Source organism: Sinocyclocheilus grahami, unplaced genomic scaffold (genome assembly GCF_001515645.1).
Source record: "Sinocyclocheilus grahami isolate Dianchi unplaced genomic scaffold, SAMN03320097.WGS_v1.1 scaffold106.1, whole genome shotgun sequence".
NCBI lineage: Eukaryota > Metazoa > Chordata > Actinopteri > Cypriniformes > Cyprinidae > Sinocyclocheilus > Sinocyclocheilus grahami.
Genome location: NW_015505285.1, coordinates 2,794,531 through 2,817,375, shown reverse-complemented (window position 1 = coordinate 2,817,375; position 22,845 = coordinate 2,794,531). Strand labels below are relative to the sequence as shown.

The following is a 22,845-nucleotide window of genomic DNA, read 5'->3' as shown; positions in this document are numbered from 1 at the left end:
CTTGTTTTAATGGGCATTAAGGATGGAAATATTTGGTTAATCACTTTATTATAATAGGTATATAATATTTTAATACTGTATAATGGTATCAGGGAGGAGAAGGGGTGTGTTGCATGATTGTCAGCTTTAAAAAAAAAATCACTGAGTGATCAATAAATACTTTGCTTGATGCATTTAAAAGGTCAGGTTTCTGTATTATCTAGCGAAAGGTGAGAATAATTATTTTGTGAGTAAGTGAAATGGTATGGGGTGTGTGTGTAAGAGTGTAAACAGGTGAGGTGAACAGGTAGCAGACAATGGATAATACATAAATAATGCATATATGTATTATGCGCCGTAAGGTTTTCCAATAGGAAACCTGAATTGAAGTTGAAATTGGAAGGGAAGATCACAGTCTAGGCAGTTTAGCAAGAACGGTTGCAGTAGCCATTGAATGAAAGGTCTTATCTATAATATATAACTTGTGACTTTATATCTCCATCTTTTGACTTTTTCTCAAAATTGTGATTTTATAAGTTACAATATGACTTTGTTTTGTAATTGTGACTTATCTCTGACAGTGTGACTTCATATCTCACAGTGTGGTTTTTATTTCTTATTTTAAACTAAAATATCTCATAATAACCTTTTTTTTTATATTATACTCTGCAGAGACCATAGGTTCTTGAATTGAAGAGAAGCTGCATAAATGTATTTTATTATTTCCCATTATGCTCAATTTAGCTTGTGTGATACACAAAACTATATAATATTTAATATAACTTTCTTTTTAAAGCTAAATACCCATTCAATCAACTTACTTCCAAACACATTCCACTCTATGAATGTATTGGTGATACGCCATACAAAATTTGTTGTAACCAAAAATGAGGCTGTGAGGGATAAAATTACAGTTCATTTAGTGGGTTATGCTGTTTTAAGTCTTAGGCCATGTCTAATTTTCACAACACATTTTCCAGAGTATTGGCTCACAGCAGGGGGAGACAGAGGGCAACTGCTGTTGACTAGTTGGTTTTGGCAGTAATCTCCAAACCCTCAGTCACTAGCACAATCTGTCAAATGATGATTTTACTGCACCAGATTAACCCATTTACACCACTAATTGTCAAAAACAGACTCCTACTAAATTATACTGTAAACTGTGCCACTGTGCCATACAATATATCTCTTGTGCCCACTATCTAGTAGTATTAGTATACATCTAGGACTAGTATTTCTACTGTCTGAATTTCAGCTGACGCCCTCATTGAATCCTCACAGCACTAGGTAGATAGATGGTGTTTCACCGAAGGGTTAGATAGATAGATGGGATCCCGTTTACTGAGTTTCCCCACATTAGAGCGTGCTGTAGTTGTGGTTGTTTGAGTAGGCGGCAGCATGACTGATGGGCCCTGGAGCTTTCTGCATTGTGCTGGCCGCAGGTCAACAGTGTGTGTGCGAAATGCTCCAGGAAGCTGATTTATGTTTCTAATGAGCTTGTGGTGTTCTTAAAAGAGGTTCTGGCCAGATGTCTGTTAGACCCATCTAGAAGAGCTTTTTTTATGGGCTAATAAGACATACTCCTCCACTCTCACTAACCTTCACACAGTGAGCGACTCAAGCCAAATGTGCAATGGGCCTGAAAACATTGCTCTCTTAATGTGGCACGGTAAAAAAGTGGACAGTTTGAAATGATTCATGGATGTTAATCGAACTTACCATTTTTTGATAATGGAACTTTAAATCAAGGATGCTATTAAAATGTCGTTCTCATGCTTGCAAGTCACCAGACAAGTAACGATCAAGTAATGACACAAATTCTTAATGACTGGACTTAATGGTCAAAGAAAACCGTGCATTAAAATGATTATATATGTTTATATAATTTATATATGTTTTCATAAGAGGTCTCTTATGCTCAAAAAGGCTGCATTTATTCAGAATTACAGTACAGCACTAATATTGTGAAGTTAATATAACTGTTTTCTGTTTTTATATACAGTGCCGCTTGAAAGTTTGTGAACCCTTTAGAATTTTCTATATTTCTGCATAAATATGACTCACAGGAACAGGGATCTATGAAAGTCTGATCATATTTGTGGAAGTGAATCATGGCACGAACAAAGGAGATCTCTGAGGACCTCAGAAAAAGAGTTGTTGTTGCTCATCAGTTTGGAAAAGGTTACAAAACCATCTCTAAAGAGTTTGGACTCCACAAATCTACAGTCAGACAGATGTACAAATGGAGGAAATTCAAGACCATTGTTACCCTTCCCAGAAGTGGTCCACCAACAAAGATAACTCCAAAAGCAAGACGTGTAATAGTCCACAAGGTCACAAAGGAACCCAGGGTAACTTCTAAGCAACTAAAGGCCTTTCTCACATTGGCTGATGTTAATGTTCATGAGTCCACCATCAGGAGAACACTGAACATCCATGGAGTATATGGTAGAGTTGCAAGGAGAAAGTCACTGCTGTCCAAAACGAAAATTGCTGCCCATCTGCAGTTTGCTAAAGATCATGTGGACATGCCAGAGCGCTATTGGAGAAATGTTTTGTGGACGGATAAGACCAAAATAGAACTTTTTAGTTTATATGAGAAGTGTTATGTTTGGAGAAAAGAACACACTGCATTCAAGCATAACAACCTTTTCCCATCTGTGAAACATGGTGGTGGTAGTATCGTGGTTTGGGCCCGTTTTTCTGCATCTGGGCCAGGACAGCTTGCCATCATTGATGGGGTAATGAATTCTGAATTATACCAGCAAATTCTAAAGGCCATGCAGCAAGACAACAACCCCAAGAACATAAGTCGTTTTACCAAAGAATGGTTAAAGAAGAACAATGTTAATGTTTTGGAATGACAGTCTGGACCTTAATCCAATTGAAATGTTGTGGAAGGAGCTGAAGTAAGCAGTTAATAGGAGGAAACTCACCAACATCACTGAGTTGAAGTGGTTCTGTACTGAGGAAGGGGCTAGAATTCCTACAAGCCGATCAGCAGTTACAAGAAACATTTACCTGCAGTTATTGTTGCAAAAGGGGGTCAGACCAGATACTGAAAGATTCACATACTTTTGCACCGCACAGATATGTAACACTGGATCATTTTTCTCAATAAATAAATGGCAAAGAAAATATTTTTGTCTCATTTGTTTGTTTGGGTTCTCGTTGTCTATTTTCTGGACTTGTGTGAAATTTTGATTATGTTTTGAGTCATATTTATGCAGAAATATAGAAAATTCTAAATGGTTCACAAACTTTCAAGCAGCACTGTAGTTTAAAATGTAATTGATCCCTGTGATAGTAAAGCTGAATTTTCATTACTTCAGCCATTACTTCAGTCTTCAGTGTCACATTATGCTTTGGAAACGATCCTTCAGTTGTGCTGCTTATTATATTTTTTTGGAATTGTTTTTTTCAGGATTCTTTGATGAATAGAAAGTTCAGTAGAACATAATTTATTTGTAATAGAAATCTTTTGTGACACTTTTGTGTTACTTTTGATCATTTTAATGCTCCCATGATTAATAAAAGTATTAACTTTTTGTGCTGACAGACCAGCACTTTGTATTGTTGTATAAAATGCAGTAAACTGGTGCAGTAAATTAAAACAAAATCACAGAATACTAATACTAAACTCTCTGTTATGGTCAGCTTGTGATTTTAGCTATATTGTTCCTCTTTTTTCAGAATCAAATTGAATGGTTACTGTTTCTTCTGGATTGTTTGCTTTGGCTGGTTCAATCTGATTGATCCTGTTCGTGTTCAGGATCTTTACATTTGAATTACAGATCTGCACTTGAAATCTGAACTTTTTCAAACTGAAAAGAGTTTAAAGAGTTTTCAGTACAAATTAAATATTGAGGTGTTTTAAACTTGCTGTATGATTCATTTGGGCCATTAAATTATTGTATAACTCTTAAATTCTGTGAAACTGCCTGAAGGCCATGACTCTAATAAGAGTTTTTTTCCCTACCACCCTGAGAAGGTTCTTCTACTGGACAGCATCTCTGCACTTTGTTCTGCTTTCATCAGAGCCTCTTAATCTCAACACATGACACATACTTACACATATTTCTCTCCCTGATCGCTCAAAGCTCAGTGTTTCTCTGGATGTTTGATGAAGAAATAGTGTTTGTAATTCCTTGACAGTGTCTGCTTTCTTCACATCGGTCCCTCAGTCTACCAGAGGTGGCCTGTGCCATTGTTGGTCTGATGTGAAGGGGTCACCAACCAGCCCCGCTTAACAAGATGGGCAATGAGAACAGCACTTCGGAGCTTCCGGTAAGATGGTTTCAATTGGGACCCGCTGCCTGTCTCAGCACCGCAGTGTTTGTCTCTTCTGAAACGCTTGGACTACCATGCTTGTGTGTGTGTGTGTGCCTTAAAACTAGACTTACTGTTTAGAGCTGTTATGACTTTTGGTGACATCTGTTAGCATTCACCATCAACTGACATACTACCTGTGACAACCTGTGCTTGAGATAACAGCTCAGAGAGAGAGAGAGAGAGCTGTGGTAAAAAATATGCACTTCTACCAGAGGTGGCCTGTGCCATTGTTGGTCTGATGTGAAGGGGTCACCAACCAGCCCCGCTTAACAAGATGGGCAATGAGAACAGCACTTCGGAGCTTCCGGTAAGATGGTTTCAATTGGGACCCGCTGCCTGTCTCAGCACCGCAGTGTTTGTCTCTTCTGAAACGCTTGGACTACCATGCTTGTGTGTGTGTGTGCCTTAAAACTAGACTTACTGTTTAGAGCTGTTATGACTTTTGGTGACATCTGTTAGCATTCACCATCAACTGACATACTACCTGTGACAACCTGTGCTTGAGATAACAGCTCAGAGAGAGAGAGAGAGAGCTGTGGTAAAAAATATGCACCGTTGTTTTCATTGTTGTCAAACATTCTGACCGAATTTTGTTTTGAAAGAGTGCAGATGGTCAGTGAACTCATTGTGTGGGATTTTTTTCAATCTTAACCAATAGGCCTATGCTGTTGTTCCCATCGGTGCTAGAGAGTAACTAAATAAAAGTAGAGATGCTACTATGTTAACTAAATTTTTTCAGTAGCATGCAATAGTCTGGCTGCTTTCAAAGTGCAGCTTTTCCAGTAATGAGCTACATTTTCCAATGAGCAGTGGTTTGTGGCTTTTTTTAATGTCTGCAGAGGGAATAATAATAGAAAACGCGCTCACCTCAACTCAACGTTCCTCGCTCTTTGTAGCGTTGGAAAGTTCAGTTCAGTCCAGTCAAGTGAATCGGTTCATTCTAAACGGTCCTCTCACACACAAGTTGCGGTGGAATGTCCAATTTCTCTGTGTGGCGTTGGAAAGTTCAGTTCATTCAAGTGAATCGGTTCATTCTAAATGGCCCTCTCACACACGTTGCGGTGGAATGTCCGATTCATTCTAATGAATCGGATCTTTCTAAAAGTTATTTTCTCATATCGCTAGAATGTTCAAGTAATTCATTTTAATGAATCAGATCGTTCAAAACTCATTCATTCTAGTTAATCGGCTCGTTCTTAACCATCTCATATTTAGCGCTGCAATGTCAGTTTCATTCAAGTTTTGATTGTTCGGACTGTTCCTGTAACGTTACAGATAAAAATTGTTTCACATTTTCGAGTTCACGTTGAATAGTGCTATGTAGATTAGTTGTATTTTTTTTTGACACGGTCACTAAATGTGTTAATAGCCTACTTATTAGGCTAATACAAATATAAAAATGTCATTTTAAAAATATGAATAAAGATATTTTTCCCTTAAGTAACCATATTTTTGTTTAGCATAGCTAATTAGATAATCCAAACAGTAACTTATAAGTCGGTTTTAAAAGTTTCCCCAACAACAGTCACCACAATTTAAATCTTTAGCATGCGTATGGCGTTTTGCTGCTGATGTGATTTTACAAGACATTTATGCATTTGTGCATTCAACTGTGGTTTGATATTCAATGGACCCTGAAAGGAATCATTTGGGCGATGTTATGCTACATTGAATAGGCTACTCAACTTGGAATTCAGGGTTTATCTTAATAGGATCAAACTGTTGGGCTCAGTGCTTTTTCATGGATGACTCCAACAGTTTGGTAGCTTCCCAGAACGAACCTCTTGCTAAACGTCCAGCAACAGCAGCACCGGAGACTGATTGAGGCATATATAGGCCTAATGACTCAGATCTGCAGATCAGATGCATCTCTCCGAAGACTTGCTTTTACCACAACTTGTATCTTCTGTTATTTTGCATTACACATATTTGTCTCTGCCACAGGAGGGCGCTCCAGATAACGTGGTGCTATTTCCTCCAGAAGAAACACAGTCTGACATGGTAAATGAGGTACTGTAGGGAAGGGTGTCAGCATGTGTGTGTGAAGTTGCACTGGGAGTGTGCATGGTATTTCTAAATTAACTGTGGTTCAGAAATATATTTAGTGAGAACATATCAACAAATATGGATTTTCAGAGAATTAAGTTGAATGGTTTGCTTACCCCGCTGAAAAAATCATTTAAATCTAAGATGAGTTAAGTTGGCTTTAGCAAGTTTAAGAATCTAAGGTCTTTCTGCATAGCTGATTAGTTGGATGGCCAACTTGTCCACAATAGCTGACAAGCTGAAAAGTGCACATGATTTCCTATAAAAGTGTGTACTTTGCTGAACCAAATGTCTGTGGATGCATAGGTGGATCTCAAAATCGGGCCTAAGGGTCCACTTGGGGGCCACAAGATAAAACAAGCGTTTAAATAGCCTAAGACAAAACAACTATATCCATATCTTAAATCTTTTAGCCTAATCATTCCGCATTTATTGAGCATATAAATGTGCATATAAATATATATAATATAATGTTTTTTTAATTAACCTGCTCAATAAATGTGGTCTTACAGCTTGAACTAAATTTCAGTGATTAGGAATGATTATGCTCAAAGATTTAAGATCAAAGATTTAAGTATTTGATGTATGCTCATGGTTAGGGCATTCTTATGTAGTATGTAAAGCATTATGGCTTTATAATAATAAGTTAAAAAAAGTTAAAAATAGATACAAACACTGATTCTAAATGCCATTAAACCTGGAAACAGTGAAATTGAAATGTTAAAAATGTTTCAAATTTTCAAATGTAAATATTAATTGTTATTTAATATTTCTAGGTAATTAATGATATGTAAGAAAAATAAAGATTTTTTAACAAGCATTTTTATTAGTGGTCTCACACTTCTGTACCCCATTCAAATAACATAATACGGCCTTGACTTGTTGTCTGCGGGTGTGTAAACAGATTTTCAGGTTGATGACAGGACTTTTGGAGTAGTGTAGCAGACACTGGGTCGTTTTTATATGAAGGGCCGAGGGAGAGAGATTTAGGGATACAGCGATACAGTACAGTGATTGTTCGCCGGTGTGTGAAGTGCATCCTGTTCTTCAGGGGTTTTGCTGGGTTTTTTTTGTCGAAAATCCTGCCATCTGTCACTACTAAATGTTACTAATATTTGAAATCCTTGTGTTTATTCCAGGCTTGGTTAACAAATTAAAACTCTGAATAAGCTAATGGAATCTGAACCCTTGAGTTTGTATGGACTTAGATCAGGGCATTTCATTTGATACTCTGACCTGATTCAAATTGAGTGGTGTTTGTGCTCAGGCCTGGGAATGTAGATCAATGCATGAATTCACTCTTATAGTCTTAAAGCTCTGAGAGTGTATAACACATAACCTACAGCAGAGGTGGGAATGCAGTGCACCCATGTGAATCAAGTGCATGTGATGTGTGTACAGGAGTCAAAGATGTGATTGATGTTAATGGATATGAGGCTTCTGTGTAATGCATCGCTAATGTGGCCTGTGTTCCAGAGAGCCTGCAACACGATCCTCTTTTGCTGCACAAGACTTGCCTGTGAATCATACTGTTGATCAATGAGTGTGTGTATGAATAAAATGAGTGAGTGTGTGTGTCTGTTTTGGAGGGGTAAGATTCTCTCTTATTTTAAATCATAGTGTTTATTATGCAAATGAGAGTCTAAAATGATCAAATATTATATAATTATTTGTGTTTGCTCCAGTTAAGGACTTTAAAACATAGTTGGATATTTGACAATCTATTTTATTTAATTTTATTTGTCTTTACTTTATATGTGGATGATCTGCTGTTGCTACCCTTAACGTGAGCAGGAAAATAAAGTGTTTTTTTGTTGATTTTCACCATTTTAATCACCTAGGTAAATTAAATAGGCTTGCAGTGTGACAAATGCATTTATAAATTAAATGAAATGCATTTAAAAATATATATTAAAAAAATATATTATAAAAAATAGTGTTCCTGTGGCTCAGTGGTAGAGCATTGTGTTAGCAGCACAAAAGGTTGTGGGTTTAATTTAACACACATACTGGTAAAAAAAAATGTATACCCTGAATGCACTGTAAGTCGCTTTGGATAAAAGTGTCTGCTAAATGCATAAGTTAAATTAAAATGAAAAATTACATATAGTAAATAATCCATGTATATGGATTTACATGTGTTTGTTTGGCCTGGCCTTTTACAAAATGCTCCAGAATGCATTTAATCTGTGTTTAAAGTTCTCTGTGGTTAATGCAGTTCAGCTGAATGAGGCTATCTTATTTCATCTGGAAAGAATAGTGGTAAAACCAGTAAAGTCAGAACAATCGCTTCATTTTGCCTCATTTTAAATGAAACAATAAGTAAATGAATTCTGTGGAAATTTACTATAAACCTAGAATTACCTTTTTAGTTTACAACCATATGTTGTTGTTTTTTTTGTAACATTGCTTATTCATGTGTGCAAAAGGGCATAAGAACATGCCTGAACTGATCCTTAATACCCAGCTGGTGTGGTGGATTAATTGAAAACATGTTTATTCTTTCAAGATTTGTCTAAAAGTTCTGATGGCACAGTGATAAATGATCAGGGTGTGTAGCCTAGTCTGAAATCACCTCAGTATTTTAATTTTTATTGGCATGGTGGGTGTGTTTTCTTTGATGTAAAATGTCAAACCTTGTACGTTTGAAGGAACGTGATCTCGGTTTGAACAACTAACTTGTTCACACATTTTAGATGTGTGCAGCTGGTGTGAGTGATTTACGGATCTCTAATTAAAAACAGATTGCACCGGTCTGTGCTCTAACTACTTTTGTTGTGTTTCTCAGGCTGCAGTACACACTGACAAGGTGAACACACTGAAGGAGAAGTGTGCCACTGCAGAGAACGGATCTGTCCACACTGATTCAGTCAAAGCAGAGCCACAGGTGTCTGCTGACGAGGAAGAAAAGCTGAGAAGACAGGAAGAGGAGGATAAAGAGGAACTAGAGTTTCCTCATGATCTGCTGCCCAGCATAGACCTCGACCTCAGCACTGAGCTCAATCTCACCTGGGGAACCTCGCTTGGGTAGGTCTCAACAATTTCTCTCTCTCATACAAACACATTGATTACCTCAGGGAACTGTGCGCTGAGGAGTAGATCTGTCATTTGACATTTAGCAAGGGGCAAGTTTCAACAGAATGCCTGATTCTTTTGAAATTCTTTTTGATTCACATCTGATGCAAATTTTTTCCACCACGGTTTATAACCACAGTTATGTTTTGCATACGGGTAAACAAAAAAACTATTTTGCATTCAGGAAACAAAAAGAGAGTGATTAAAAAGGTGATGATGATTAATGTGTCTACTGTAATTAAAGGTATGGTATTCAAAAAGGCATTTTCTGTCATCATTTACTCACCCTTATATCATTCCAATCTGAAATGACTTTCAAGAGCAGATATTTTGAAAAATGTCTCATACAGGTTTGAAACAACATGAGGGTGAGTAAATGCTGACAGAACTTTAATTTCTATGAAAGTTCAATGAAATGTGCCATAAAATTGTGAACTCACCTGGGAGTTGAGGACACAAAGAATGGCGCAAGTTTATATTAGTCTTGAAACTGGAAGCCAATGATTACATTGGACTCTGATACTTGCTCACTCATTTATGTCTCGTCTTACTATGTTTCACAATCAAAGCAAAACACAAGACTTATTATACGAAGATCCTTCCTTGTACTTGCTTGGCTGGATAAACACAGAATGAATTTCCATGAATCTCTGACTCATTCCTATGGAAAACTTGACTGAATGGACAATTGGCAGGCCAACAAAAAAAGCCGCCAACCTTGCCAGCTGTTAAGGTGGTAGAACCCAGACACACTCCAATGACTTTTATTTTACGTGATTTTATGGAGGTAATGCTAATTAAAACGAAAGGCTTATTTGAAGACATTACTATTTCCATTATAAATTCAATTTTTTTTAATACATACTGTATATATTATGTATACTATGTCATAGTATGTAGTGTATATTACAGCAAGAGTTTCTCCAAGGAATTTCTGCTGTTAGGTTTCTACATAATAAGACATATGACAAGTGTCAGTTCTAGGAATAAAAGGACAAAATCTGTGAATGTTGTGATTTTTACATAAATACATCAATAATGCATTACCATAGCCTGTTAGTGGACAAAATGTTTGTTCTAAAATTATTTTGATCAAACCCATCTACTTAGATTTCTTTTACAGCTTGATTAGTAATTTAATCTAACTGTTAATGAGCCCTGATGTTATGAGGCTCATATTCATGGGTATTTATTTGTGTATGTATGTGTGTGTAAAGTTGTGAGCAGGGGAGCTTGGGTGAAATGAAGAATGAGGCTGTGGCACTGGGTGGCACTGCCAACCCTCTGCTGGCAGGCCTAGAGCACTACATGGAGGCCAGTCCACCAGTAGTGGGCCTCATGAAGAGGTAATAGAGGAATGGTTAAAATGGAGACAGAGAGATACCAGTCTGTTACGGCATAAGAGACAGACATTGGTAACTCGGCCAAAGTGTATTCATGTTTTCATATGTAATAGATTTTGGTGAGATCTCTTTTGCTCCATTTTGTGTTTTGGGTGTGATTGTTGATGTGTGCTGTGCAAATGGAGTTTCCAGTAAGCTCAAAACGTCGAATTTTAGTTGCAGCTAAGTTACACTGCAGTACTCTGTTGAACAAGTTTAACAAACAAATAGATGTAAAAAAGAAATTTAAGAAAAACAGTGTAACCAAATCACGATGTGCGTTTTATGTATTTAGATTATAAAAATGATCAGTACCAAACAGTAACTTTGAGAGAAAAAAATTAAGTTGCAAATATATATTTATACAGCCAAAATATCTTAAGAAACATAAACATATCTACCTACCCTAGTGAAAAATGAATATACTAAAATGTATTTGAAATACATTTATTTCATGCTCAGTATACTACAAATACACTTACATATTTATGTACTTAATAAAAATACCCTGCAATTGTACTTTCGGTAAACTAAAATAGTATACTTAATGTCTGCTAAACTGGACAACTAATTTTGTACTTAATGCATTTTAATTGTTTGGAAGTAGTGCTGAAGTCCAACTAAAGATATACTTAAGTATATTTGATTGTGCTAAAGTGGAGCTATTGCAAGTATACTTTAGGTACACTTTACATATCTTGCATTTAAAGACCGATATTATTCAAAGATCTTACAATTCTCATCAGTAGTGACATTAAAACACATTTTATGCGTAATATTATGAAATGTGCATTGTACACAAGTAGTACTCCAAATAAAGTTTAATTAAAATTTTCGAGTGATATGTCAGTAAATATGTTAATAGATTTAAACTATACTTAGTATGAAATAAATGTATTTGAAATATATTACTTATTTTTATGTTGTATGCTTTTATGTTATTACTAATATGGAACAAAACTGTGCCAAACTTGTTTAGGTTTATATAATGTAATAATCAGCATGAGCCCTGATGTTATGAGGCTCATATTCATGGGTATTTATTTGTGTATGTATGTGTGTGTAAAGTTGTGAGCAGGGGAGCTTGGGTGAAATGAAGAATGAGGCTGTGGCACTGGGTGGCACTGCCAACCCTCTGCTGGCAGGCCTAGAGCACTACATGGAGGCCAGTCCACCAGTAGTGGGCCTCATGAAGAGGTAATAGAGGAATGGTTAAAATGGAGACAGAGAGATACCAGTCTGTTACGGCATAAGAGACAGACATTGGTAACTCGGCCAAAGTGTATTCATGTTTTCATATGTAATAGATTTTGGTGAGATCTCTTTTGCTCCATTTTGTGTTTTGGGTGTGATTGTTGATGTGTGCTGTGCAAATGGAGTTTCCAGTAAGCACAAAACATTTTTACTTTTCAAAACGTCGAATTTTAGTTGCAGCTAAGTTACACTGCAGTACTCTGTTGAACAAGTTTAACAAACAAATAGATGTAAAAAAGAAATTTAAGAAAAACAGTGTAACCAAATCACGATGTGCGTTTTATGTATTTAGATTATAAAAATGATCAGTACCAAACAGTAACTTTGAGAGAAAAAAATTAAGTTGCAAATATATATTTATACAGCCAAAATATCTTAAGAAACATAAACATATCTACCTACCCTAGTGAAAAATGAATATACTAAAATGTATTTGAAATACATTTATTTCATGCTCAGTATACTACAAATACACTTACATATTTATGTACTTAATAAAAATACCCTGCAATTGTACTTTCGGTAAACTAAAATAGTATACTTAATGTCTGCTAAACTGGACAACTAATTTTGTACTTAATGCATTTTAATTGTTTGGAAGTAGTGCTGAAGTCCAACTAAAGATATACTTAAGTATATTTGATTGTGCTAAAGTGGAGCTATTGCAAGTATACTTTAGGTACACTTTACATATCTTGCATTTAAAGACCGATATTATTCAAAGATCTTACAATCCTCATCAGTAGTGACATTAAAACACATTTTATGCGTAATATTATGAAATGTGCATTGTACACAAGTAGTACTCCAAATAAAGTTTAATTAAAATTTTCGAGTGATATGTCAGTAAATATGTTAATAGATTTAAACTATACTTAGTATGAAATAAATGTATTTGAAATATATTACTTATTTTTATGTTGTATGCTTTTATGTTATTACTAATATGGAACAAAACTGTGCCAAACTTGTTTAGGTTTATATAATGTAATAATCAGCATTTAAATGAAACAGGCTTCAAAAATGTCTTCAGAAATATTATGTTTACAGAACATACAGTAATGTTTATGAACTAAATACAACCAGAAACAGCTTGCTTATTTAATGGTAAACACAAAATATGTAATTTTTAAAAATATATAAACATTTTATTTATATACTTTAATACATCATTGGTCATGTTAAGTATTTAGGATCAAAATGTTTTTACAAACTTTTCACAACTGGAAAAACATAGTTGTACTAGCTGGGTTAGTGGTCTGTTGAACGTGTTTGGCTTTAAAGCTGGTTGAGTTGGATTGCTGTGAACTAAACTAGCGTTGTTTTTAGTTGTGCTTTGATCGGGCAGCTGACATGACTCTTTAACACGCATGAGGTGAAAGTGTATGGTTTACCACACTAGATCAATATATAGCGTGAGAAGTGTCCTCCTTTACAGAAAGCCATGTTTGAGTGTGGCGTGTGTATATTTGCGGTCGTTTTGTGTGTGTATGTTTAGTTTTTTTCCTGTTGAGAGAGACATAGTTGTACTAGCTGGGTTAGTGGTCTGTTGAACGTGTTTGGCTTTAAAGCTGGTTGAGTTGGATTGCTGTGAACTAAACTAGCGTTGTTTTTGGTTGTGCTTTGATCGGGCAGCTGACATGACTCTTTAACACGCATGAGGTGAAAGTGTATGGTTTACCACACTAGATCAATATACAGCGTGAGAGGTGTCCTCCTTTACAGAAAGCCATGTTTGAGTGTGGCGTGTGTATATTTGCGGTCGTTTTGTGTGTGTATGTTTAGTTTTTTTCCTGTTGAGAGAGTTATTATCAACACATTATTACATCTGGTTGCAATTGCATAGACTTGTGCGGACACAGACAGATGAGATCTACATTCATACTTGACATACTTGACATGTTTAAGGGTGTACTTCATGTTAGTTTCTCTCAGCTAAATACAGCCAAATCCTGTCAGAGTCAGCTGTTTATGTTTTTATACTATTTATGTTTTTATTAATATTTATGTATTCTTTTCAGATTGTGTTTTTTTGCTAGAAAGGCAATAGAAGTGCTCAGGGAAGGGCAGAGGATTGTGGGTATTGAAATTCTGCTTGACAGTGCAGTAGGGAGTGGCTGCAGTTCTGTAATTCATTCAGACATACAGTATGCCAAAAGGCCTCAAGTAAGTTTTAGCACATACAAGCATAATTGCTGTAACTTAAACTGCAGTACAGCTGTCTGAATTTCCAGTTATGCCAGAGAAGAGTTATAAACGTTGAATGGGAGTGGCAGCTTCCAGTCATAATCATTTACTGAAAAAAGAAAAAGGCTGCATGGTTGAGCCTGTTGTCATCTATATCATCAAGTTGGCAGATCACACGAGTGCTGTGGTCCAGTCAGAGAGAAACCCATGAGAATCTGCTTTCTCATTTGTTTCCATTTAAGGTGAAGGTGATTGATAGTTTTTTTGTTTAAAATGACAGGCAAAAATTTGTTAGCTAAGCTGTCTCTGTTCTGTTAATTCCCCTGGAGGCACAGAAAGAAGCACACTAAGGTGAGACAGGCAGTGTGGGGGAAGCATGGTTGCCATATTAGATCAGCTGTAGCTACTTTATTGGGTTGTTAGTCACTGACTGTGTTTCAGCTCTTGAAACGTGATATGCAGAGTCACAGTGGTTCACCAGGTTCTATATTTTCTGCAGTTATAAGGTTGTTAGAAGCATGTAGCAGTTTTTTGGCTGGTGCTGTTCTGTCATACGTACTGTATAGGTAGTCAGTTACACTGGGTCCTTAATGGATGCTAAAAGCATTGAAGCATTAACCTTTCTCTAAAACAGCATGTGATTTTCTGCTAAGTCCATAAGACTTCAGGCTATGTAGTTAACACTCATTTCTCTAAATTTGCAAAAAGATTTCAGCATCTTGATTTTAATCTCAATGGAAATGAAACATGATTGCAAGTGATTTATACTATTCATAAATTTGAAATGAGGAAATGAAGTGGTAATAAATGGGTAAGTAAATAAATAAATAATCATGGCACTGTGTATAGTAAAACCTTTTTTTTTTTTACACAGAAGAAAAATATTATTTAGTTTCTTATTTAATTACATCCTTAAAACAAAGTAAATGTACTTGTAAATAATAAAAAATACAAATTTCATAGAATATATCTTGAATAAAGTTGATTAATTCACTAAATGATTACACTAAAATTTGTTAGATTTATGTTTAAAATAAAACTAAATGTCACTGAGGTAAGAAAAATAATCGTAATTCTAGATATATTCTTGAAAAAAAGTTTTATTATCATGCAATTTTGTTCTCAAGAAAATTTACCTTGTTTTAGGATGACAAATTACTGATTAAGAATAATGATTATTATTTATTATTTTTTTGCTGTGTGCGTGTGTGTTTTTTGTATCTTACACATTTAAAATGCTTAGTTGTGCCTATGCATGAACTCTCATCCTGTCTCTGGCATGAGGTGGAGTGGAGTGCTTTGGCTTGGTGTGGAATGAACAACTGATTGTTTCTCAGAGCAGTTTTATTCTAATGTATCTTTTTTGGTGAACGCTGATAGCTGTGATGGTGACCAAGTTTCTGCTGAGACAGCATCACTGGCCCAAGCCCACTTGTCTAGCGAATCCCAGCAACATGTTCCAGCCCTCAATCCTTTGGCTGCCCAGATGGATTATGAACTCCAGGAAGCTTTAAGGGAATGTGAAGACGAAATGGCTGCTCTTGGCATATCTTCCCATTCAGACACATGGACTGCAGGTGATCTGGACAGGTTTTTCTCTGTAAGTGATGAGAAAAATCAAACTGAGAAAGCTGAAGTCAAAAAGGATTTTGGTTCATCTTCACATAAACCTGCTGAATTTCATGAAGGTTGCCATGGAAATGATGGAGCGCACACAAATAACTCATCAGCGGGTGAAGAGGGGGTGTTTAGCTTCAGAGATTATGTTCTAGAAAGAAAGCAAAGTAATACATGTGCAGCTGGAGCTGAGGTTGTCAAAAACATTGAGGATATAACAGAAAACCACAGTGAAGAAGCAAGCCAGCTGTCAGAGGCAGAACAGCAAACAAAGTCAGGGATAGAGACAAAAATAGACACAGCTGAGAACATAGCTGGTCAACAAAACACACATACCATATGGACAGGTACACAAACAACATCCGAAATTGATGCGGAAAAGGAAACACTTACCCAGGATCAATCAATACAAGATATTTGCTCTTTGAAAAACACCCTGGAGGGTGAGAGTTCACAAGATGAAGACAGAATAAACATTATAGCACAGACAACCCAGAGAGAAACAGGAATAATTCAAGAGACAAATCAGTCTTCAAACTTCAGACAAGTCAGAAGTTCTGAAAAAGCTACACAGATGATTCAGAACTCAGATGAAATAAAAATAGAGACACATACTCAGTTAATTAGTGATTTACTGGCGTGCCCATCCACATATACGGATAAACATTCTGGTCACACAGTGCATTTAGAAGCTAAAATAAGCATACAACCAAACATACAGAAACAGGTGGAGTCAGGGACACATCAGCGAATAAATGGAAAGATAGAAACAAACACAAAAGTAGGATCAAGCCTTGACGATCAAAGACAGGAATTAGGACTCCCAGAACAGCTGAGTCCTGAGGGTAAACAATTGATCTGCTCCCCACCTCCAGAACCCAAAGCTCATCTTTCCCTGGCTGAGGCTCCACCTGCCCTGTTACTGGACTCTCCACAGGGGCCTGAGCAAAATGATAACCAGGATCAGACAGATGGACCCTGCAAATCAATATCAGAAGGTGAAACCATACACCACAACCACTGTACAACAGGGGAAGTCAAAGATGAGAAAAATGTGTCTGCTGTTGTGATTGATTTCTGCCAAGCTACAACAGCCCCTGAACATGAGCCCATAGGGAGATGTGACTTAGAGACATATCTACTGGAGCAGGAGAATGGACCTCTTTTAGGCGGTGGAGCTGGCGCACATGCCCCACTGTGGGGGAATTCACACACTTTGAGCCGAGCCGGTGCAGAAGAGAAGGAGGAAGAAGAGAGTGCCCTTGAACGGGCGTCAGCAGAGTCCACTGCCTCCACATTGCCACAAACAACACCCACGATGCCAGAAATGATAGAAAGCGAGGGAGAGAAGAAGAGCGGTGATGCGTTCCAAAGTGCCGCAATAATATTACAAGCAGCAGTGAGAGAATCGGCAGTGCTGGAAGTGGATGAGTCTCCAAGCTCAGAGGAAACATTAAGTGAATTTATAGCTGAAAAGGGACAAGAATGCACCTCAGTAATTTTTCCAGACATTAAGTGCTCACCTGTTCAGAAAGAGGAGGCGACTGAGGAGAGCTATAGCAACTCGACGGAGAGTGAGGGTAAGGGTGGGGGTCTGCCGATCGCACTCTCCCCAGCCGGAGACAAGGATACAGGCACGGTCGGCACAAAGGACAAAGCTCTGGTCACCTATTCCTCTCCATGTGTCCTTGGAACATGTGACTGGAAGGTGGAGAGATCCCGATCAAAGGAGAGAAAAGAAGAAAGCGAAGAGGAGGGGAAAAAGGCAAGCGAAGGCGGAGCACAGAACACAGCACATGCCGGCAGGGTGTCCAAGACAGAGGCAGCGACCGAGACGTGTCCATCCCATCGCATCACAGCATCACCAACGGCAACACAAGACCAGAGTGACCTCATCCATCCTGTCACAGCAGGCACAGCCCCATTTCCTCTGACCATCAACAGAATAAACGACTGCGACTCCATCAGCCCACCCCCTCCTCTTTCCCACATAAACTCTACAAAGGCAGAAGCGCAGAGGGAGGAAGAAGCTAATCTGAATCCGAGCCCAATTGCATCAGGAGCAGACCTGCCAGGCAGTGATAGATCACTCCCACCAGCATTTTCTTTAGAAAACGAATGTCTCTTTGCGCAAGCCAACGATCAACAGGTACAGAGCTCTTCACAGACTAGAACCGCAAGCTGTGACACATCCGTCAAGACAGAGACACAGCAACAAAAACAAGAAATAACTCCTACAAGTGAAGACACATCTCAATCTACTAAACTACAAGTAAACATGAGGGATATCGCCGCAAGTTGTACCAAAGTGGAAGGGTCTCCAAAAGGTATGCAGAGCTCTTTTGAGAACCAAAAGGATACAACACTGAAATGCCAAATGACTGAATGTGCCTCTTTGCCCCCATTGATGGTATTTGAAAGTCTACATCATCCAGTAAAAGAGGCTAGCTTCAACTTTAAAGGTTTTCTCAGCATCAGCAAACCAGCACTTCCTCCTCAGACAGAACCGATCACTGGCCAGAGAAATACTGACCTGCATGGAGCTGAAAGGGAACATACTGCCTCTGAAGATGAAGGTAAAGATGAAAAAAATGGAAAGCAGAGAGAAAAAGTGGAAATGACATTTAAAGAGCCAAAGGACTGCAGAGAAATGACCAGTACATCTCAAACACAGGGTGATACTACTGTAAAACTTGGAGAAAATATTTATGTAAATATGAGTAGATGTGAAGACGATGGAAAAGTGACAGATGAAACTCCTGATGTCAGCAAGGGAAATCCTGTTTCATCACTGTCAGCTGCAGGTGAGATCACCTGTGTTAATGAATCTAAGGATGTGGTTAATGAAACTCTAGAAGCAACTGAATTAGGTAAAGAGAAGCAAGAAAATAAAGAATGCTTGAATGTTACTCAGATCACTCCAAATAATACAGATGAGTCAGCATCCACTGAGAAGAACAGTGTTTTACTACCGGATGTATCTCCACAAGAGGGTCGTAACAGCAGCCCTGCTGTGGATGGTGAGCGGGCTGATATGACTGAGTCTGAAGGATTTGAACAAAGACATACAGAAATTCTACTTACCATCAAGGAAAAGCTGGATGAATCAAAGGGATGTGGGTTGCCTGAAGCAAGTGATATAGAACTAACATGTCCAGGTAATTCAGAGAATCTTGTGAATGATAATCGAGAGCATGAGTCAAACCCAGAAAAATACACATGTGAAGTTGAGTCAAAGGTAAAAACCAGCTTCATGTCTCCAGCAGCTGCCCCAGACATAGACAGCATGTGCCCTTGCACTCAACCAGACAAGAAATCCAACACCGAGCAGCCTACTACAATCTCAGAGATGCAATTTCTGTCAAAAGCAGATAAGTGTGACGACATGCTGCCCTATCAGACTGAATCACAGTTCAGTAATGAAATGATGAAAAGTGATGCAGCAGATGCTGGGGACAAAACTGTCCCTTCTCTTCCTGCAGTGGAGACTACAGTACCAGCACAAAGGGATCTTTCCTCAACTACCACACAAAGCACTTACAGTGATGCCAGGGATGTGTCTGTCATTGTACTAAAGGCTCCAGGCCCAATGCTGAGTCACTGTGAGTCCGTTAATGACTGTGATATTTCTGTAGCAGGACCCTTGGAGGATTGCAGTGTGAACTGTGTGTATGATTCTGACACAGAGATTGTTAAGAATATTACAGACAAATTTAATCAACAACTGGATGTGAATGAAGAGAGGTTAAGATCTCAAAATGCAGATGATCTGCTTTACTCTGTTGGTGTCTCCACACAGGAAATTGCAGCATCATCTGGGAACCATTTGCTTACAACTGACAGACCAGAACAGGCAGGTGATTCACCGCTAGTGTTAAAGAACCCAGATATTGTTGGAAATGCAAAGATGAAACAGAATGACGGATCTAAGGGTGTTGGAGCATTGGAGGTTGTTAGAAAAGAGAAGAGTGAAGGACATTTAAATTCTGTATATGAAAATGATTTATGCAATGCACCGACAAATGCTACTACAGAAAATGAGGTAATTAATAACGACACGTCTAAAGAATTCAAGCACATAAAAAGGGGAGAGGACAACAAGGAGTGTGTAAAGGAAACCGAAGAAAAATTCAATGCAGAAAATGAAACCAGTTCCTCTCAGGAAGAAGGGATTGAACAAAAAAATGAAAAGCAGGGTGAAAGGAAGAAACAAGAAGTAATGCCTATTAAGGAGCAGAAGCATAATAAAGAAGAGACAAATTTATCTGAAACATCCTGTGCTAATGAAACACTTAATTCTCAATCTGCTTTGACAATGCAACAAAGTCCTAATGATGAAATCAAATGTGATTCACTCCTGATGCACTTGGAGGACAATCTCGCTACACTTCTGACTGAGGAACCTGTTCAACATGTGTCTGACAATGTAAAAATGAATAAAAGTGTATCCAAAAGATTCAGTCAGGTGATGGGAGGAGAGCAAAACAGGGAGATTGTGCAAGAAAATGAGGTACAAAATGTAAAATCCATTGCAGAAAAGGACAGCAAAAAAAGTGCAAATACATCTCAAGAACAGAATGAGACTGCTGCAAAAGAAAATGCTGATCAAACACAAGGAGAAAATCAGACATTAATAAATCTCTCCAATCTATCAGGAGAAAAAAAACTATTAGATGAAACCATTCCAAGAGGAAAATTGCAGTCTAGCCCTATGCCTGATCCTGGTTTAACTTTTGAAGGGATTATAAAAGAGGCTCTGAGTTGTGGAGGGGCTGAAAAATCTCCTCCAGTCGTTGATCACACCCTGTCTGCAGTGGTGAATGCTTCTCCCGAGAGAAGCCACACACAATATCCAAGGGGTTTGAGCCAGTCAGATTTGGCATTTTCACAATCCGGAGAGCTCCGTCTGCAACAGAACTCCATGAGTGCCCCAGAAGCAATGTTAAGTGTGAGTAAAAGCAACATTTTAAAAAATGCTGAGACCAATAATCATGCAAATGCTGAGGCAAGTGAAAAGCAAGAGAAGGTGGTTATGTATTGTAGTGCAGAGGCTCCAAGATCCCTAAACAGCACATCAGAGAGTGCCGCACTGGTGGGGGGCTATAACAAAGATGTTGCTGTGTTCAATATATGTCCAGAGAATGAAAAGAAGACAATACAAACAATAGATCTTAATGGTGGGAGATTTCCTGTTTGTGGTGAAAGCACTTCAAATGAAATCCAAACTCAGTCAGCTCCCAACTTGTCTGTAACAGCATCATCAGCTTCTGAAACTTCTAAAGTCAAACGGGTTATAGAGGCTACTGAGGCAAAAGAGCCTGCCATCTCAGCATCACAGGAACGTGTGAGTAAACATGCAGATTGTACCAAATCACAGGTCAGCGTGGATGAACATGGCAATGTGTGGAACGAAATCCCTGACACCAAGAAAGGCTCAGAATTTCCTGTAAATCACTCAAGTGGGTTCTCTGTGATTCCCACCCTCTCACACCATGAAGCAGGACTAAAAACAGAAGAGAATTGTTTCGACTCCGTTACCCCTGTAGACACTGGAAACACTGAGATCAGTTCTGATTCAATGAGTGATGTTGCACAGATGTCTACAGCAGGAACTTCCCAAATTCAGCAAGAGAAAGAATTAGTTTTTCAGTCCTCTGATTGCCAGCTCTCCACCACCACATCTTCTGCTTCTTTGCTCCAAAAATGTATTAAAGAGGAAAAACAGATAAGTGTGGATCAGGCCCCTAAAGATGCACTAGAACCTAACACTCCTAATTCCACTCCCCAGTCTGAGACAGCTGCCTGGAGGATGGAGCAGCAGTTACAACATGTAAGAACTTGTTTGGACACTGAAAACACAATCAGTTCTATGAAAGAAGAAGACACCATTTCAAATGACGTACAACAGCGAGAAGGAATTCAAGAAGAGATAAGTAAACAGATGGCGGATGAAGAAAAGAACAAGGCCATTAAAAATGATCACATAGAATTGTCCAAAGGGGCTGAACCCAAGTCTTCACAGTCTATAATAGAAGAAAGCATCTCCAAAGAAAACCAAAGCAAGTTGGAGGAGCAGTCTTTATTTTCCCCTGTTGAAGCAATAGTCGATAATGTAGACCAGCAAATTGAAGAAGTTTCTAATGGATCACTGACAGAAATGAAAGAGGCTGTGTCATTGTTATACCCTGAGACCTCTATCTGCTTGGTGACTGACCCCCAGGATTCCCTCCAGTCCCCTCCTGCAGTCAATCAACAGTGTAGTCAGCAGCCCACTAAGTCTTTTATCCAAAACTTACGTGAAAATGCCACAAAGAAAGTTGAAAGTAGCAGTGAGCAAAGTCCAAACATAGCAGATTACTCTCCTGGAGACATAGAATCCCTTCTTATCAAAAAAACAAAAGAGAAAGATGACAGGGAAGCTATTGAAGATGAAGTCAGCAAGGTGTCAACAGCTGCAGATGTGTTGCTGGGTTCAGGAACAGAACAGATATCACAGGTTATCGACAGTTCAGATAGCCAAATCCTAAGTGCAGTCTTTGTACCTGAGAGGTCAGATGCAGTCAACTCCTCTGAAGGTTCTGATTGGCTCAGAGCTCTGAAGGAGGCAGCCTCCATGTCTCAGATCATTCCAGAGCACAGAGATGAGTCTACCTGTGGATCTACAGAAAACAGGTACATTTCATTTGATGTTTGTTTTTAAAATGAGAGACCGTGAGGGAAATTTACTTTGTTGCACTCACAAATATGTAGAAAGAAATGTAGTGCTTTTCATTGGCACAGGTACAAAAAAGTATGTTTTATTCTCACATGACGTTTTGAGTGAAAATGGAGCCAAGTACAAGTACTACAGCCCATTATCTCCTGAGGGTGACCTCAACAGTGACATCAACTCATGCCCTTTAGGGCAAGAAAGAATCCTTTCATACCCACACACAAACACACACTGGGCTTCACATATTTGAGCGCCACACAT

General features: G+C 38.2%; 1 protein-coding gene across 3 annotated transcripts in view; it reads left to right on the top strand.

Annotated features, from left to right (window-relative positions):
- The first annotated feature begins 11,850 nt into the window (after positions 1 to 11,850).
- Positions 11,851 to 22,845, top strand: part of tacc2 (transforming, acidic coiled-coil containing protein 2) — a 45,639-nt gene continuing 34,644 nt past the window's right edge. For 2 of the 3 annotated variants that reach the window (XM_016276843.1, XM_016276842.1), the window contains exons 1-2: positions 11,851 to 12,011; positions 15,636 to 22,544. In XM_016276843.1, the coding sequence (XP_016132329.1) occupies positions 11,908 to 12,011; positions 15,636 to 22,544 (7,013 nt within the window). In that variant the 5' untranslated portion in view covers positions 11,851 to 11,907. The remainder of the gene's footprint in view (positions 12,012 to 15,635; positions 22,545 to 22,845) is intronic. The other variant, XM_016276844.1, reaches the window with a different exon arrangement.